We start from the raw sequence: 20,402 nt of genomic DNA, 5'->3' as shown, positions 1-20,402 counted from the left end.
GAATGACGGAAACTTCAAAACGAGGACCTGCAGTGGCGGATCCAAGAGGGGGATATAGCCCCCTCTTGACGCTCAGGCATACACAGGATAAAATGGGCTTCAATCCTGCTTTACATTGGATAAAACGGCAAAAGGTTTGGGAAACGGCATTGGTTTAGCCCCTCCCTTGATCATATCCTGGATCCGCCCCTGAGGACCTGCATAATTTATACCGTTTACAAAACATCGTTATGATCATCAAGTCTAGAAGACTCAGGAGGGCAGGCCAGAACGGAAGAAAGTAGGAACGCTTTCATAGTTTTGACTGGAAATCCAATGGGAGAATGACCATTAGGAAGACCTAGGCGCAGATGGGAGGACAATATTAAGATGGATCTCGCAGAAATAGAAGTACAAAGTAGAAACTGGATCCAGTTGGCTAAGGACAGAAGCCAATGGTGAGCTTTTGTGCCTGGAACCTCCGGATTTCATAGGCGATAGTGTTAGTAAAATCAATGGAGGACTGATTTTTTTTTTTTTTTTTTTTTTTTTCCAGGAAACTCACTTCTATGTTCTACAGATAACAGATTGCGGAGCTAATTTACTCTGAAATTAATAACAATCAACAAACATCAATAACAAAAGTAGGGGGAAAAAATGAAGGAAAAGATCAGCGCCTACAAATACCAATTGAGCATCAGCCTGGTGAAATCGTGAGAACCCAAATAAGTTAGGGTGAAATGACATCAAATTCGAACCCAGGATTTCCTGATTGGAAAACAAGAGCTTTAACTATTAGTCTACTTGCTGTCGCTCTCCAGGATATATACAGAATACACAAACTTCTTAGTTTTAATACTTGATTTTGACAAATGAAGGAGATGGTAGTTATTTTTACTCTTTAGATGTTCACCGCAACATTATTAGTTAGCTTTTCAGTGACAAATGGGTTGTTTGTGCACTGCACTGGCAGTGTTTTGTTCTTTCGAAGCACGGAGTGCTACACAAGTTATGACAGTTGTTGAGGATGGTGTACAATATGCGCGTGTGACACGTGAACTGCGTGGCAAATGAAACGTTGCCGACAAAACGATTATATTTTTTTCTTCCTTTTCTAGCGATGCATGATGTCCTCAACGCCGTAGCTGATTTTTGTGCCGTGTTCTTTGTGAATGACGTATGTAAATCAACGCCCTTCGACTTGTTGATGGCTGTCAGTCTTTGACGGTAATGATCTGACGCGGGTGGGACACGGAGGGAAGAAATATTGCCCAACGGGATGAATGGCTTTTTGGTTATCTTCTTTCTGGTCATTTTTGCTTGCGTGATATTTCAAAGTGCGCGTGCGCTTTGTGAGTTTATATGATTATCTTGTAAATGTCTTTAACAATAGAAGATTGTTTGTATCATTTTATACATACATAATATATAAACATATAGGGAAAAGAATTCATGTCAACTAGTTCCGGAATATGATAAAATCTTGTTCATATTTATGTTTTATCCTCATAAAGAAAGGAAAAAAATCTATTGTGAGATGTTACCATATAAACTGCAGTACTGAGTCTGTGATGGGCCGACCAGTTTGCATATACCTTGATCTGCGAGGTCATCGCTTTGGCTCCCATTACTTAATTCAGATCCGTTACTGTATTACTCAAAACAAGAATTTTAGAAATTATATATTTAAAAAAAAAATGGGTCAAAAGGTTGCGATCTTGTACAAATGATCCAAAATATGCATCAAAATATTGCGATCTTGGCCAATAGTTTTTTTGATTTATTTTTTAATAAAATCTTAATAAAAATTAAAATCTTAAGAAAATCTTAATAAAAATAAAAAAAATATTAAAGGTAATATAGCAACCAGGGAGATGGTACCCTCCAGAAAATTTTCTTCGGGCGCCCATGCTTGTAGGCCTTATATCTGGAGAACTACATTTTAGGAAATTTAATACTTTTCGTGAGCCACGGGGCGTACCCCCTGGGTCCCCTTAGGACGCCCATGAATACAAGAAACTTTTTGCCTGAAATATATGGGATCTTTTGATCCAAAAGCAGGATATATGGCTCAGTGGTAGTGCGCTCACCTCTAGTGCATGGGGTCCTTGGTTCGATCCCAGTTTTCGCCAAGTGCACTTTGTGGTGGACAAACACCGCTTACGTTGGTTTTCTCGGGATTTTCCCGTTTCCTCCGGCTTTTTTCATTCCATCATTTCCCTCATTTCTCATCATCACCGTCTCATGTAGCCTAACCGTTATAATCATGGGACGTAAAACATAGATTTCGTATTACAATTAATTTACAGTTTTCTCATAATTGTAGTTACTATAAATTGAAGTTTTTGGAAAAAATTTCGTTCCCCCCAAAATTGGCAGGTCTTGGAATAGCTGTTTCTGTATCCAATAGTAGCTTTTAGAGGCCTTTAGTGATTTCTCTACATGGCAAAGGGTGTTTAATGTCATTTTAATATTATATCGGTGAAATACTCCTAGTTACTGTATATTTGGATAAAATATAATATCAAATCATTTTTTCTTTGTTATTCTGAAGGGAAGTAATTGTTTTTATGTGTTTGTTAGATGTTCTTAGCAAGGGCGCATCCAGAACCGACTTCTGGGGGGGGGGCGGTGGGTTGTCATAGTGCTACTTTTAAGGGCTCCAAACTTTGGGATGGGTTTTATTTATATATATAAAATAAGAGAGTTTCCTCTTCTGGGGGGGGGGGTGATCGCCCCGATCGCCCCCCCTTGGATCCGCCCCTGGTTCTTAGCATGTTCGTCTTCTTAGCGGGAGACCTTGGTTTGATTCCCGGTGGGAGCTTATGGATCCACTCTTCACTAGCCTACATAGCTCATTTGTAGCTGATCCATTGTGTACGCGTGGTATACATTTACGTTACCGTAGGGATGCTTGCTTCAGATACAAACTGGAGTAGTAGTTGTGCACGTGGTTACGGGTTTGATTCTTGGTAGATGATTCTCAAAACATTTGAGTTCATTATCTTGGTTCGGATTCCACCTTAACTATCGGTCGCGTCTCTTATAACGTAGGTATTGAAAACAGACGCGCTAAACTCTAGGAAACAAACGAACAAAAAAAATGTTCGTTAAACAACATTGAGAAACGTTTCCGGCGATTTTGAACGTAGTCTGAACGTGTACGAACTACTGGGTAGTTCCACGCATCAATCAAAATGGTACTTAAGGACATTTTAAAAATTACTTTTGTAATAATGATCATGGTGTACCATGATATGCATTAGAATCAGTTCTTAGCAGGAGTCCCTAGTTCATTTATTCGTACAAGGCATCTATGCAAAGGAAATTATCTTTGGGTGTGGTCACCTACATTTTTACTGACAACCGGAAGTGCATGCGTTGTGCACGTATGTAATATGAATATCCATGCATTTATTTTACATGTATACATTCCGACATATACATATATAATAATGTCTTTATGATGCGTGTGGCTGTATGTTTATGTGCTTGCACACAAGGGGTCATCGACATAACGTTATGAAAAGGGGAGGTCCATCTGTCTATCTGTCATGTCCGCCCGTACCTTGTTTCTTATTTGTCTTGTCCACCCAGTTACACCTTCGACATGTATGTTAAAAGTCGACAAACAGCACTGTGGGAATTTATTTTGCGTACTTCCTAGGAGGTCTTCACACATACAAGGCAACTCACCATCATCTTTGTAAAACTTCTTATTTAATAAAGCCCCGACTAATTTCTTAATTTAGTAAGTGCATTATTTCAATTGTTTTACGTTCACCACATATACGGAAAGTCTCAGATTCTATCCCAAGTATGAGTAATATTATCTCTTGCATTTGTTCTGAGTATTTTAAATTTTTTGTTGAAATTTAGGGGGATTTTTCGACACTGAGGCTATGTGAGACATGGACCTACAGTTCAAAGTGAAATTCTAACCCTTGTGATGTATCCAAATTTTAATGCTCTTCCACCGAGAATCGAACCTGAGTCCACGTGCACCAAAGCCTTACGTTCTAGCCATTGGAAAAGCGAGGAGGAGAAGGGCTTAGCATCCAAGGAAGCTATAGAAGTGCCGCTTGCCCTGAGTAAATAAAATTAGACGCTAACGCTCTCGCCTTTGGTGCGAGCGGCCCTGGGTTCGATTCCCTGTGGTGGGATACTCGGTCAAGCGATCTTGAGTGAGGTTTTTCCTGAGTTTTCTTCATTCACACCAGGCAAATGCCGGAATGGTACCTAGCATAATAGTCCCAGGTTGCTTCCTTCCTTCCCCATTTTTCTCCGATTTCCCGGGCAATGTGATTGCCGACGGACGTCATCCCTCATATACGTGATGGACAGGGGCATACGCAAGGGGTGGGGTCCGGAACCCCCCACGAAATTTCAGCTTTTGTGTAAATTCAGCCTAATTTTAGGGGCAACTTTAGGAATTTTAATATAAAACTAAATTCATATTGAGTTTGGATTCCTCCCCGAAATAAATTCCTGCGTACGCTATTGGTGACAAACTAACATGGCCATAGATCCCGACAGCCCAGAAACCTAATTGCTAATTCTAATCCCTTTTACGATGGCAAATTGTTGTCTCCCCAAATTTTACACTGAGTTTCCTCCACTGTCTCCAGTGTATATACTGTATAGCATGCGTTAGATATACCGAAACCGCAAAGTGTTTAGTTTTAGCCGTAAAAGTATTAGATCCAAGTCATTGTATTTGGCTCTCGTCTGTATTTTTTGGATATTTTTTAAAACATACAATGGATATTTCTTTGTAAGAAAACACCTTTGCCTCTGGACAAGACAAGTGCTTCTTTGTGGTATATTTCAAAGGAAAAGTTAAAAGAACGATAGAAAACTATTGTATATGATTCAAGACATTGTTGATGTCCTCACGTGAAAGTCGCCTTTGGAAACGATGAAGAAACGGGGCTAATAGGACACGGACATTGGATCTGACCTCTGACACATATTTGACCCTTATCTTACATCAAACTCAGAAGAAGCCATCAAGATACTTGTATACGTACAAACTCAGATTAATAACTGTACTAGAAAATCATTCAAGCTTTCTCGTGGTTAAATGGTTACTGCTACCGCCTCTGGCGCAGGAGATCCGGGTTTGATTCCTCTGATCTCACCTGGAGCGTCATTTGGAGTTGCAACAAATTGGAATTTCCCTCGATATATAATATATATGTGTGTGTATGTACATTTTAATCAGCAATATAATAATATACTTAAAAAGACGTAAAATTTAACTTATATCGAAGAGATTTGTCCACCACGCCATCCTTCATGACGATACTGATCCCACATTAAGCTGTACGTCAACATCTCATATGCTCTTGTGGCTGAAAAGGGATCAGATCGGATACGAAACTTGTTCTTTGGGTGCTCAAATATCAGAAATCATTTCGCGCAATATTTTACAGGTTCTATGAAAATCAATGTTGAAACCAGTAGTGATACAGTTTGGCATCCGTCCCAATCTTGTCGGAAAAGTCCTGATATTCATTCATATTTATTGATGAAGTAGTTGTTAACTATTATTATTATTATTATTATTATTATTATTATTATTATTATTATTATTATTATTATTATTATTATTATTATTATTATTATTATTATATTATTACATCCCTCCGCAATATCTCCACGAAGTGTTCCTACATTTTAGTTTGTAGGGATGCTCACGAGACAAGATTTATGGCTGTCTCGTCTCGAAAATGTGCTGTAAAAGTGATGTCTCGACTCGAAAAATGTATATTTCTCTATTGGAAGAACCGTGTCTCGACTCGAATTTTGTCAGGAAATTCCTGTCTCGACTCGTCTCGTGCGCATCCCTATTAGTTTGGAAATGTATAGCAAACCGCATAAAACGTCCGGACATTTTGCTTTAGAATGGTGGCAGCCCTCTATTGATGATAAATTTCTAACCACTTTCGGTTTGAATAAAGAAGAAAACGCGGAAATGAACCCTAATCTTGGAATGGGGAAAACTCATATAACTCCTCTCGCTAGCTTATTACAATTTTTTGTGTATGGTAATCAGTTGAAATTGGAATTGGCAGTTTTTCATCACTTCTGGTTTCAATAGAGGATTAAAGAAGGAGTGATGGAATATATTCTTGGAGCACTAAATCCGTATAAATGAACCATTATTCACTATCTCTTACACCTTTCACTCGGATTGATAAACGGTAGGACATAATCGTGCTGTAAGACTTCTGGTAGTGACACGTAGAAAAGTTTCGAAGTGCAAAGAGAATTTTGCTTGCTAACTTATTTTTTATTTAACTTTTAAAAAAGTTTTGTGTGACGTTTTTCATTTTTTTTTTTTTTTTTTTACAGATCACGTTATTTTATCAACTAAGCACATTTGATCGATTAAGTATTCGATTAACCGATTAAATCGAAAAACATATTCTTCTATCACCACTTAAAAAAAAAAAAAAAAAACACTTTCAACATAGACTGATGCAGTGGCGAATCTATCCGGGAGCCTACCCCTCATTTTTTGAGTGACGAAGATAATTGAAGCTATTATTTATATATTTTTGAAAGTTTATAGTAAGTTTTCTTACTTTTGTTTTTTATTGGAAAATTTTTTAAACATTAGATATTCCTAATTCCTGTCAACGAAGTGCATAAACGGATTTCAAATCAAAATGATATCTATAAACTCATGATATGCCTATCATAGTCTGGGAGCCGCGGTGGCTCAATGGTAAAGCGTTCGTCTCTGATACTTGGGATCCCAGGTTCGATCCCAGCCCTCGCCAAGTGAATCTTGTGGTGGACAAACACTGTGTGCATGGGTTTCCTCAGGGTTCTCCCGTTTCCTCCCACTTTCTTCATTCCACCATTTCATTCATTACTCATTATCATCGTCTCCTTTAGCCTAATCGGCATAACTGTGGGACGTAAAACTCAAAGATTTCATTTCATTTTTACCTATCGTAGTCTAGGTTCTGCCTCCTAGGTCCGCCATGATCTGATGCTGAAAAAGCTTTTTTTTTAAAAAAAAAAAAAAAAGAATTATTTATACATAAACAAACCTGAAATGAAATTCATACAAATATAGTCCAGATAAAATCTCCATCATTTTTGTAATACATACTCTATCATTCATTGTCTCATTCCCTCAATATACATCTCTCAAATCAATGCTGAAAAACTAATGACAAAAACGAAACTTGATGTAGTACAATCTTACTTCGTTTGACCTGGAACAACGAAAATTCTAATCTAAACATTTTTCTTACGTAAAGAATATTCTATGAACAATTTAATGAGATGTTATCAGCGACAATTCTAAAATTCTGTTTCCACGTTGTTTTTTGGTTGCTTACTTATACGCACGTGAAAATATCGTGTTAATAATACCCTCGTTTTATTGTCATTATTATTTCAATTTCTGCACCAAATTATCGGCCATAAAAGTTTGAAACTGTTTGTTAAAATGCACAGTTTAGTAGAAAAAAAATTAAAATATCATCAGTTTCGTTTCTGCACGGCTTTTTATTTTCTATTTCAAGAGATATTTCCAAGTACAGTTAAGTTGAAGAGAAAAATAAAAGTTTTCTAAATGTTTTCTTATCTAATTATACAAGCAAGAAAAATAAGAAAGGCTTAATTTTTCATTTCCTGTTTTGTTTTGTTCTGTTTTTCGTTAGTCTTACACGATTGGCTTCTTTATTTTTTTTTTTATTTAACGTCCCACAATTATGCACCGAGGCTAACAGAGGCGGTGTTTGTGCTAATGAACAAAATGGTGGAACGATTACAATGAGAAGAAAAAACTGAAATGAAATGAAATTTTTTAGTTTAACGTCCCACGTTTATGCTTGTCATGCTAAGGAAGATCATGATTCTAGCAAGTAAATGATGATCGAAGAATTGGTGGAATAAGAGAGTGGAAGGAAACGGATGTACCCCGAGAATACCTATAAACTTGGCCGGGAATCGAACCAAGGTCCCCATGCACCAGATTTAAGCCCTCTGACACTGAGCCATCGTGTCTCCCGAAAGTGAGAGGCAACGGGCATGGTACTCCGAGAATCTCACGCTCAAGGTCCACCGCGGAATCATAACGAGGAATTATACCATTTACCAAACATTGTTGGGATCGTCAAGTCTAGGAGGCTTAGGTGAGCAGGTCATGTAGCCAGAATGGAAGAAGGTAGAAACGATTTCAAAGTCTTAAATGGAAGACCAATCGGAAAACGACCATTAGGAAGACCTAGGTGCAGATGGGAGGGCAACATTAAGATGGATCTCGCAGAAATAGAATACAAAGTAGAAACTGGATCCATTTGGCTAAGGACAGAAGTAAAGAAGAGGTTTTGTGAACGTGTCATTGAACCTCCGGGTTCTATAGGTTATAGAATTGGGTAATTTTATTATTATTATATAATGTTTGTTACAGCGTTATTGATTTGAGGTAATCATTGATAATTGTAACTAATGAAATGAATACATTATAAGTTTTTTTTTTTAAAAAAAGAAAGAAATAAGAGAAAAAGTAAAGACTGTTGTGATCGTGCAGTTGTAAAGTACCTGAAAGGGTCGGTCAGTCACAACAGGTTCACATAGGCCAGACGGTCGAATGGACGGACAATTGCTTCTGAGTTACGTGTTTGTGCGAGTGTCACGATATACTCCTCATTTTAGTTTGGAATACATCTAGACGACATGCACACAAAATAACTCTTTCGTTTACATGTATATATTTTAGAAGGAATAAAAAAAAGCAGAATCAAAACAAAAGAAAAAAAGACCAGAGAATGAATTTCATTCACCTCAAATGAATAAATAATATAGGATGAAGGTTTTTCTTGGGTCACGGAAAATCCATTTCCTTCTAAATATTGACTGGAAGGCCTCCAGCTGTTTTTGTGGTGCTTAATTTTGTATATTTGTTCCCCACTCCCTCAACAAATTAGCTTAAAATACGAGAGAGAGTGTTGTGAGGATTCTCTTCTCTTGTCTCATGTTTATTCAACTGAGTCTTTTCTTCTGTCTTCCGTGAGGCACAAATACATTTTCAGTGTCTGCTTCTTCAGAACACGCAATTATAACCTTTCTTTAGACGACTATTGTCCAACTTGTTTTCTCCTCTCTATGTAACTTAACCCTTTCTTAACTTAAAATTATCTCATTATGCAAGACTTTTTTTTTTTTAAACCACACTAGCTAAGACAACAAGAGTGTCGCAAATTACTCTTTGGAACGTCATCATGTGAGGCTCGGTTTCGATTCCTAATGGGAGCTCACATGATTCATTTCCAAAGTCAAACTGAAGATCTACGCCATTATAGCCTTGGTGTTGGAAGAGACTCTAAACTTAAGTTCAAATCTATTTTGACACTTCTCTATAAAAACAGTTTCTTTTACGCTACCTTCTTTCCTCATTCAACACCTTTAATGTTTCAAGTGATTTCCATGACAGCAACGCAAGATCGGATTTAGTTCCGAGGTCGGTTTTCAGTTCCTCTTCACAGATCCATTTAATCTGCAAATCCATCTTACATAATTTCGATGAGCCCAGATTGTAATGTTTTGCCAACATTGGTACAGGAACCAAGTTCCGTAACATCATTCAAAAATGTAGTAAATAACTTATTGAAACATGAATAAATGTACTTCGTCAAGGCAGAAAACTAAACAGAGTAGCACGTCAATTAATTCGTAAGAGCATGTAGACCTGCAATACGTCATATATATGCGCCGCTGGGTCGACAAGGCATCTCTAATAGGCATATCAGGAACTTTCTGGATCTAGTGGTCCTCACGTCTTTTATTCACGTGACTCCCCAGTTTTGCCTCACAACATTGGATGAACGCCGACAATTGGGGAGCACCGGCCGGGAATCGAACCTGGGACAACGCAGACTTGAGTCTAACACTTTAACCATTACATTATGGTGTCCCCGATGAAAAGATACACACGGAAAGGAAATGTGTGGCTTAAGATATCAAAGGTTTTACAGCTGCATCATACCAATAAAAGGACTCGAGAAGAAGAAGATGATGATGATGAAGATTGAGTCTTCCAAGAATAGTTCCTCAGCCACTTTCCGTCTCAATATTGATCTTTATACTTAGTATCGTAGTTCCACAATTGAAGACGAAAGTAGTTTGTTTCTAATCTCAAGTCAAGATTTCTCAGTATTAGAAATGAAATGAAATTTTTGAGTTTTACGTCCCACGGATATGCCGGTGAGGCTAAAGGAGACGGTGAAGATGAGAAATTAGTGAAATGAAGAAAGTAAGAGGAAATGGGAGAACCCCGAGAAAACCCACGAGCACGGTGTTTGTCCACCACAAAGTCCACACGGCGCGGGCTGGGATCGAACCAGGGACCCCAAGCACCGGAGGTGAACGCTCTACCACTGAGCTACCGACGCCTCCCTTCTCAGTATTAGAGTTAGTGCTGCTTACGAGACGGTTGTCTCATCTCGTAAAGTTCGTAAAAGTCTCGTTTCGTCTTGTTTTAAAAAAAAATGTACAAAAATTGTCCTGATTTTCTCCCTTAATTAGAAGTTATCAGATTGTTGCGCGTCGCGAGAAGTCCATAGGTATGTGACGTAACAACATTTAAACTATATATATTATTGAAGAATATTAGGTAATGACTTGCGTATGTTTAAGCGTTGATAATTTCTCTTCATTGTGTTCATAAATCACTTCATCAATCAATATATAGTTCTTATACTATGAATCATAGAACTTTAGAACACGAGACTCGAGAAATTTTTAAGTCTCGTCTCGAAAACGTCTGAAATTTATAGATATTTCTCGTCTCATTTTCTAGACGAGACGAGACCATTTATGTTCTCGTGGCCAACATTAATTAGACTGCTTACCTCTGATGTGAAGGGTCATTGGAACGGTTCTAATGATGATTAGTTTTTTTTTCCTTTAACGTCCCACGTTATCTACCGAGGCTAAGGGAGACGGTGATAACAAGATGGAGGATAATGGTGGAATGGGAGAACCACGAGAAAACCCACGCTCATGGCGTTATAATGTTATCTTGTGGTGGACATTATCGTATTTATGTTTCCTTAGGATTCTCCCGTTTCCTCTCATATTTTTTTCATCAATACTTTCTTACCTGTTTCTTTGCGCTTATCATAATTCTTTAGGCTACAAAGTATAAACACCGGACGTAAAACTTAATTTCCTCTATTGCCGACTAGCATGATCTCCGGTATAAGGTCACTGTCTGTCACGGGTTCGAATCCCGGTGAGGACATAGATATTAGCTTGTTCTTTCACCATTCATTTTCATCATTTATTTCTCATCGTCTCCTTTAGCTAAAAGGAAAAAATGTAGAACACGAATATCAATAAATACAGTAAAATACAACAGAATTTTAACTGTGCACTTCACACAAATAAGTGATCTCGTAAGGGACCTCGAAATTTAAAAATCAAATGAAATCTTTAAGCTTCACGTCCCACGGTTATACCAGTTAGGCTAAAGGAGACGGTGATGATGAGTAATGAATGATGAGTAATGGTGGAATGAAGAAAGTGGGAGGAAACGGGAGAATCCCGAGAAAACCCACGCACATGGTGTTTGTCCACCACAAAGTTCACTTGGCGGGGTCTGGGATCGCGAAAGTTAAGTATTAATACATATCTTGTTGGGCTTTGTAATGGGATGCAGTGGTCAACACAACACCTTACTTCCCATTACCATTATTTTTGGGTTTCTAAAGGCCTGAGTTCCCTGTCTCTTAACTTAGGAGCGCCTCTATTTCTTTACAACAATGGGTCAACACCAAACATTCTATTTCCCATTGGGAATCAAACTTAGGACTACGTATAGCAAAAACACGAATCCTAATCATTTGGGCAACTAGAATTACTCATTTATTACAATCAGTCGAGCGGGTTTAGTTGTAATACCTTTATTGCTCACAGGACTCCGGGTTCAAAATTTCAAATAAAACATAACACGTTTATGGCTTAACACCATAAGAAATTGACAGCTCACTGGCATCAATAAACAGCCATTTCTAGCCTCAAAATAAAAAATAACGGTGGTACGACAGGTGTGATGACCATACATAATTTAGTTACAATTAATCTAACCACCTGAAGGCTGTAACATCAGCAGGGAGACATAAATATAGCGGTGATATTACTGCTTTAAAATTACTTATAAAATTACATTTAAAAACGTCGGCGTAAACGACAGTGTTGAAATCACTCACTGGTAGAAAGTACTTGTTATGTGTCATAACCGAAGTGTTGTCGCATGCTATTTCAAGCGTTCTACGATTGCATATGAATTGCGAAAGACCTTTTGTGAATCTAAGTTGTGTTTATTTGTTTGTTTTTACAGGAAGAGGAAGGATTTGGGGGAGGAGTTCCTGGTGCCCCCTAGGTCCGCCACCCCCGCCCGCATGTCCGACATGCCAGAGAGTGAAGAAGGTGTCCGGTCTTACTACGAGCACCCTCTCACCGCAGCCACTACTGCAATGCTGAATTTGGGATCCGAAGACCAAGCCTCTGCAATGAGCTTTATCTACGATTATTACAACAAAATACCTACGCTTGTCGACAAGGAGAAGGCATTAGGCGAACTTTGGCAGTAAGTACTCCATTTTTATATTGTTATTAGTGTTTGTTACTTCAAGTATGAAGATCTGTAATTCTTTATCGATTACAATACACAGAGAATACAAAGTGCATCACCATGTTGTTTGAAGCTCTAAAAACTTTGCTTTCCTATTCAAAGCGGTTCGTTCAAGTTTTCGATTTCAGGATAACAATTAAAACGTAAGTTCCGGGTCATGGCCGGCCAATTTCTTTCTAATTGATTGATGTATTCTCAGTACATCGGCTTACGTAGCCGTTAATTTTAATTCAGTAGATGAGAGTTCGCTTTCTCTTAGTTCGTATAACTCTTTAATTGTCCAAGTAGTTCCCTGATGCTACATTCACATCACTAATTCTGCACCTGCACTGGGGATCAAATCAAAGTAACCTATTTATGCGTGTCTAAGCCAGTGTTTTCCAATCTGTGGCCCTCGGACCACCGGGCCTCCCGAGAGATTAAATGGTAGTCCGCACGGCATTTTAATTTCATTAAACTTGATCATGCTATTCACACCTGGGGCATTTGTAATATATTAGGGTCATTGTGTCTCAATGGTAGAGCGTTTACCTCTGGTGCGTGGGGTCCCTGGTTCGAACCCGGCTAAGTAATTTGTGGTGGACAACATCGTGTCCGTGGGTTTTCTCGGGTACTTTCGTTCCCTCCCACTTTCTGATTCCACTAATTCATCCCTCATCATTCACTTGCGTTAATAATCGTTTCCCTAAACGTAACGAAGATAATTGTGGGACGTTAAACTGAAAGATTTCGCTTCCTTTTCAATCCCACCAATCAATCCAACATTCAATGTGCGTATTGAATATCTACGTATGTTTGTATTGTAATATTCCGTTGCTTTACTGATATCAATAATAATAATAATAATAATAATAATAATAATAATAATAATAATAATAATAATAATAATAATAATAATAATAATAATTCTGATAAAAAGGCCTTGTGTCCATCTTAAACACAATCTAAATACAACTTTGTTACAAGGCTGTCTATAATCTCTATTATAAATTAACTAGAAATGTTACAGTTTTGGAAGTATATCAGTTCCTTCTTCAGACTAGACTACTTCAGACTAGAATTGGAGTAGTAGTCTGAAGAAGGAAGTGATATACTTCCGAAACTGTAACATTTCTAGTTAATTTATAATAAAGATTATAGACAGCCTTCTAAGAAAGTTTATTTTAGTTTGTGAATAATAATTCATGTTGAAAGTAGACTGTTTTCTGCTTGTATTGTGATTCTTAGTATATCAAAATTTCAACCTTTATACAGTAAATACGAACCTTCGATCTCCTAAAAGTGAAGATAAGCCATTATGGTTACTTGAATACTATAAAAATCAAATATGACTTAACATAATGTATAAAATGGTAATCCATAGATGAACAAATAATTACGTTTTAAATACTATTCACCCTGTATTGAATAGCTTTAGGCGGCTATGGTTCACTTGAAGAAAGCTTAATTGCTCGTATCATCTACTTGTACCCGATCACACTGACAACACTCAAGTCATAATCGGTTGTATAATAGTGTTGGAGACTTCATACAGAAGGTTGTTGAATACAGAGCATATGACTCAACACTGTTTCCGCATAGTTTGTGTCATTGAAAAATCATATCATGGACTAAACGGCTTGTATTCTCGATTCGATTCCTAGTGGGGTATAAGCAGGCCCGTAATAATACATATATTATGCGCACCTGTGTTTTAAATAATATGCCGTTCCCCTACCGAAAACGACCTATATTAGAGTTGAATTCACAGTTTTTGGGGTCGCTGAGATAAATAGTGAGTTTTAATCCAATTCGACTTCAAAGTCATACTTCACTCCCCAGGGAGGAACCGAGATTTTAAAAGTAATCGAAAACGACAGATATTAGTGTTGAATTCATAGTTTTCGACGTCGCTGAGTTTAATGGTATCAGTTTTCATGAGTTTCAAGTTCATCTTCACCTTTTGGTGTGGGAGTGGAAGAGGATGACATTTTAAAAATAATCTAGCTAATTAGAAAGTACTATAATTAGAGCAAATTAAACACACATTTTCTCGCGCTTGCGCGGGACTCGATGGGTTTTCTAGTTTTAAATATTACTTTATTGTGAATCTTAAAAAGAATTCCAAAATTTTGCCGCCCTGTGCTCGAGCACAGAATAGCACTTATCTAAATACGGGCCTCGGTATAAATGGCGTAAAATCCACTTTAAACTATAAACAAAAAATCTGGATGTACAGTAAATAAAAAAAAGTAGTACTTAGTAGTAACAGTAAGAAATTCTTAAATTATATTACAGTAAGTAAATTGTACCAAATAAATTGAATTATTACACTGATATAAAGCTACTTGGTTTGAGTGATTGCACTTTAACGTACCTTAACAGTATATTAGACGGCCCCCAATACGTAAAGTGGGATTCGAGCTAGTGCTGTCAAAATTCGAATAATGTCTTTTTTCGAATATTCGTTGTTCGAGAATTCGAACAAAATTCGTTATTTGAATATCGGTAACGAATATTCAGGTGACAACAGAACAAATATTCAAATAACGAATTTTCGAATAATTTTAACAGCACTGATTCGAACCACTACTTGGGTTTTTATTCGTTGCGGGGCCACACGGAAAAAATCCATGCGTGTTGTAACTACTTGACTTTGCGAAAATACATTAAACATGTATATAATACATGTACATGTATATAATACATGTACATGTATATATTCTAATGAAGGTGTCCCCGAGTGTCTGAATTATGCCTTTGATATGCATAACGCCGAATCATCAAGGACGCCAGTTTAAGAGGACGAGGGAGCCCTTTCCCCCTGAAGTTTGCTTCGGCCGATATATTTGTATTAAAATCCTAATTGGTGTTTTGTTACGTTATATCCGAAAACCTAAATTATACAAAAATGAGTGCCACTGCAAGCGAGTTCCAAGAAATCTAGTGCTAGTCGGGAATTGAACCTGATACCGCTCACACTAAAAGATAAGAGCCGATCACTGATCAGTGGTTTCAACAGGAAATTGATTTGAAAAATAATAAAATAAATAAATCTATTTGAGTGTAATTCCTGTGAAAGATTTTCAATTTCAATATTGTTGTTATCCTGACATCTGTGGTGTGATCATATTATCGAGTTCTCTTGAAGATGACAGAGTATGATAGTTAAGAAGGATATGATATGTTCTACCATGCATGATATTCTGTGCATTTGTCAACTTCACTGGATTCAATTCCGATGGAATTTTTAACCGATGTAAATAGCATGGCCCGCTAGCAAGTCCCGCTTATCTTAACTTCGAAGTTGCATGTTGATGTAGAACAAAAGCAAGGTATCAGTCAATATCACTATTATATGTGCATCCTGAGCTCATTCGAGGGTAAGCGGTTAGCGCACGCGCCTTTGGCGTGGGAGACACGGGTTCGATTCCCGGCAGGAGCTCATATGGATCGGATATCATGTTAATCAGTAAGTCCCGTCTTATATAGCCCCGCAGCTGGAAGGGACGTTAAACTCGAAATCAACTCAACTTATATATGCATCCTTCTCCCCATCCCCAAGAAGGGAAGCATATTCTGTTCCTCTGAACACGATAAATAGTTCAAGTATTCCTTTTCTCCTCGTACCGAGGTTTCCAATTACTTCGTTCAAAACAAAAACATTAGCTTACTATGAAGACAACTGTTTAATGCTATCAGCCTTTATCATTATTATTATTATTTCTACGATATTTTTCAGAATCATAGATAATTTTACCTTGTCTACAATTTGCTTAGTTCTTTTTTTTTTTAAGTAAGACAGAGAGATAGTACAAATATAAGTTTACTAAATATTTAATTGTATACCTCCTAGCGTAGGTTGATAGGCACTATTCCTGGTTTAGAGCCGGCGTTTCCCAATTCAAATCCCAAGACCGGTCATCTTACTTTTTCAGGCATTTCCCTAAGTTTTACTAAGCGATTGGTAGAGTGGTAATAACTTTAAATATCCGTTCACTTATTTTCTCATTGTTAATTGTTCCAGTGTAAATTACAGTCGTATGTCGCCCTCAAATACTCCATCTGGAGACCTGCTAAATACAGATATAATTTAACATTTTGCTTGTTTTGGTTTTGTTTCCATTTAGGGTTGGCCCTGTTGCTTCCCGTGTAAAACAAAGTTATTTCTTGAACAGTGACGATGTAAAGCGAGGGGGGGGGGGCTAGTGGAGGGGGCCCTCTCTTAGCGACACCGTCTTCTCTTAACTGCTCCCCAGATATATTGTATTGTAGAACAAGTAATTTACCCCCCGCTTGTCCCCCTCCTCCAAGAAATTAAAGCTGTTATCGTCACTGCTCCAGAATATTGGGATATCCACAGGTTATCCCATTTTTGTGTTCTTTCATTGTTCAGAACTGATGCAAATTAGCTATTGCCAATATCGTTTACATATAATAAAAGACCTAGAAACAAACCACATGTTCTTTTATTTCACTTTGCTTGAGTAAATGTTTTTGTTTGTGAATCTCTAAACAGTGATGATGTGTCAACAGTAAGAAAGTTTTTAAAATGTATTAAGTAAAGTGTCTTCATCATCTTTGTTTACATCAAATGATAAAGAGCATTCTTGACAGAGAGACTAATAAACAGGAAGGTAGTCGTGTGTCTTATTTCTGTAGTGAAAGTTTTTACGTCGTGGAAGCAAGCAAACATAATATCAAAAATAAACTGATAGGTCTTCTTCTTGATGTGGTGGTAACTTCATGTCTGTTGAAACTAAACTCGTAAATGTGTTAAGACAGAAGTTATTATTTTGGGGGTTTGAAAAGGGGTCCCACATTTAGTCCCTATCTGAATTGGAGTGCAAAAATTATCCACTATTTTCGAGTAACCATTTTGCATAAAAGTTCACTCGGGCGTGTGTTCACTACCCTCAATGAAGCCTTTGTTAGTAATCTCAGTGAGGCTCGCGTTCTTGAAGGGTCGGGTTCGCTATCTTCAATGGAGTTTCTTCTCAGTTATTGAGTTAGATCCTGGTTGAGCCTGTGGGCCTTCCTTGCTAGTTTAGGCATCTTTTACTAACTAACTCTATGGCCTATGGAACCCGGAGGTTCAAAAGCTCTCCGTTGATTTCTATCCTTAACCAAGTGGGTCCAGTTTCTACTTTGTATTCTTATTTCCGTGACACCCATTTTAATATTGCCCTCCTATCTGCGACTAGGTCTTCCTAATGGTCGTTTTCCGATTGGACTTCCAGTTAAATCTCTGCCAGTGCCTAAATCAGGCTTGTAATTAATCCGTTAAATAATTAAGGATTAATCATTTTTAATTTAATAAAATAAATTTTTCACTAGTTAATTTTTAATTGTTAATCTTTAAAGATTCATAACGAATAATAATTTTAATTGTTAATCGTTAAAATAATTCGAAACTGTTAAAAAAATAAATATTTTATTTCAGTTTTCAAAAACTATTTTAAATGAATATTTCTGAGTTTATATATGATATTTTAGTTTTACTGTTTGTTAATTATCAGTTTTGTTTGCAGAAAAGAACGTTTCATAAATAGACAAATTTATCCATTAAATTTTAAATTAGCTTTTACAACCCAAAATAATTCTCGTTACGTAACTATTAGAAATGCAAAATTTTGAGAAATTAATTTTGAATTTAAATTTTTAATTAATATTTTGTTCTGGCGTTAATTTTTAATTAAATCAAATATATTTTCATTTTCATAAGTTTAATAATTGATTTTAATTCGTTAAATTCTTAATTAAGTTTTCCAACTGTGGCTTATATCTTGCACACGAATCCTCAATAATATTTAAAGTCATGAGAGCTACAGTTTCCCCACTTCCATCCAGCGTAGAATTGGAGATAATACTGCCTTAATATTTATTTATTTATTTATTGTTACAACCGAAAGGTGAAATTTGAAAGTACAAATATTTTTTTTTTAATGTTAAATGTTCCATCCTAGTATTTTACAGTGTGGCTGAGGAAAATATAAAAACGTCTCGTTCAAAGCTGTGTACGGCTCTTGCATTAATTTTAGTAATTTTAGCACTTAAAAAAAAAAAAAAAGAAAGAAAACACCTCTACTTGTTTTGGAATTTTGCGGTTCGTCATTTTTAAGAATTGCTTATCGGTTTCTCCATGGTTGTTCCTAGGAGGTCAGAGTGGCTCAGTGGTAGAGCGTTTGCCTCTGCTTGAGTTGGTCGACCCTCGGCCAAGTAAGTTTGAAGTGGACAACATCGTGTTTGTGGGTTTTCTCGGGGTTCTCCCTTTTCCATTCACTTTCTCATTCCACCAATTCTTCCATCATCATTCAATTGTTTTAATGATCATCTACCGACGTGAAATTGAAATATTCCGTTTCATTTAATTTCTTCCATAGTTGTTCCCCTCTTCCCCCGATCCTTTGACCGTTACTCAGGAATAGCCAGTTTTTCCTCTTGTAGAGGCCATGGTTATTGATTGGTTGGTTAGATTAGAGCTTAGGTCCCTTTCAGCATCAAGACTATATGAGATGTTACCTACAACTTAAGGCTGCAGACTACTAAATATTTCTGAAAAACTAGTAATTTTTCTTTTGCCCGTTTCTCGTAAGTGGAAAGAGGTAATAAAATGTAACTTACCACAATAATAGATAATGTTATTCTACACCTGAAAATACAAATCGGAAGAATTTTCAGTGTTGCCATCTATAGAAATTACAGTGTGACCAGAATTTGAATTACTCAAAAATCTAGGTAAAGGCAGCGACTAGAAAAATAAATTCAACGGTAATTGATGACTTATCATGCTGTCTATCCTTCTTGTTTACTACTTTTTAAATAATGTTTCTATTTATTTTGTAAGAATTTATGTAAGGTTTATAAAATAAATAGAAATATTATTTAAAAAGTAGTAAACAAGAAGGATAGACAGCATGATGAGTCATCAATTACCGTTGAGTTTATTTTTCTAGTCGCTGCCTTTATCTAGATTTTTGAGTAATTCAAATTCTGGTCACACTGTTATTTCTATGGATGGCAACACTGAAAATTCTTTCGATCCGTATTTTCGGGTGTAAAATAGCATTATCTATTATTGTGGTAAGTTATATTTTATTACCTCTTTCCACTTACGAAAAACGGGCAAAAGAAAAATTATTAGTTTTTCAAAAATATTCAGTAGTCTGCCCCCTTAACGTGGGACCCAAACCACATGACTTCACACTGGGGACTGAGCCTGGATTTCCTTGACCGGACCGAACGTGCATATGCTAAGCGTATAACCATGAAGGATGTAGGCTTATGATTATTTTTCCATCTTTTTAGTAAGATACCAAAAGGCTATTTATCTAAATGATTTTAAATATTTTGAATAATACTTAATGAAACAACCTCGTCCTCCTCCTAACTGAAGTTAATACGCCACTGTTTCAGAATATTGATCTTTTTATCGATTTCCTATTTATTAATCGGCCCATGATTCATCAGATTACGCAGAAAAAAAATGCAAAATCCAGGATCATTGACCGTTGTCAATCCTGTTTCATTTGATTTCAAAATATACAGTATTTTCTTTAATATATTTATTACAAACAGCTTCAAACGCTGATTAACATTGCAACAGTATTTTCTACTTGTCTTGGACGTATTCGGTAATTTTCTTGTTAGGGGAAAGACATTTATTTAAAACTGAAAGAAAATCTTGTCTAATAATAAAAAATATATTTAAAAAAAAAGTTTTAGAACGTGATATATGCGGTTGCAGTTCTAACAATCTTCCATAATCCCATAAGGTTTGACAAGT

At 36.7% G+C, this 20,402-nt stretch overlaps 1 protein-coding gene across 6 annotated transcripts in view; it reads left to right on the top strand.

Moving 5' to 3' along the window:
* Positions 1 to 20,402, top strand: part of grh (grainy head) — a 603,835-nt gene that overhangs the window by 341,999 nt on the left and 241,434 nt on the right. For all 6 annotated transcript variants that reach the window (XM_081754667.1, XM_081754669.1, XM_081754656.1 and 3 more), the window contains exon 2: positions 12,344 to 12,592. In XM_081754667.1, coding sequence (XP_081610793.1) covers positions 12,344 to 12,592 — 249 coding nt within the window. The remainder of the gene's footprint in view (positions 1 to 12,343; positions 12,593 to 20,402) is intronic.

Source organism: Thermobia domestica, chromosome 1 (assembly GCF_964235325.1).
Source record: "Thermobia domestica chromosome 1, izTheDome1.hap1.1, whole genome shotgun sequence".
In the NCBI taxonomy this organism is placed as follows: Eukaryota; Metazoa; Arthropoda; class Insecta; order Zygentoma; family Lepismatidae; genus Thermobia; species Thermobia domestica.
Note: the sequence above shows the minus strand (reverse complement) of the source record. Positions and strands in the feature narration are given on the sequence as shown.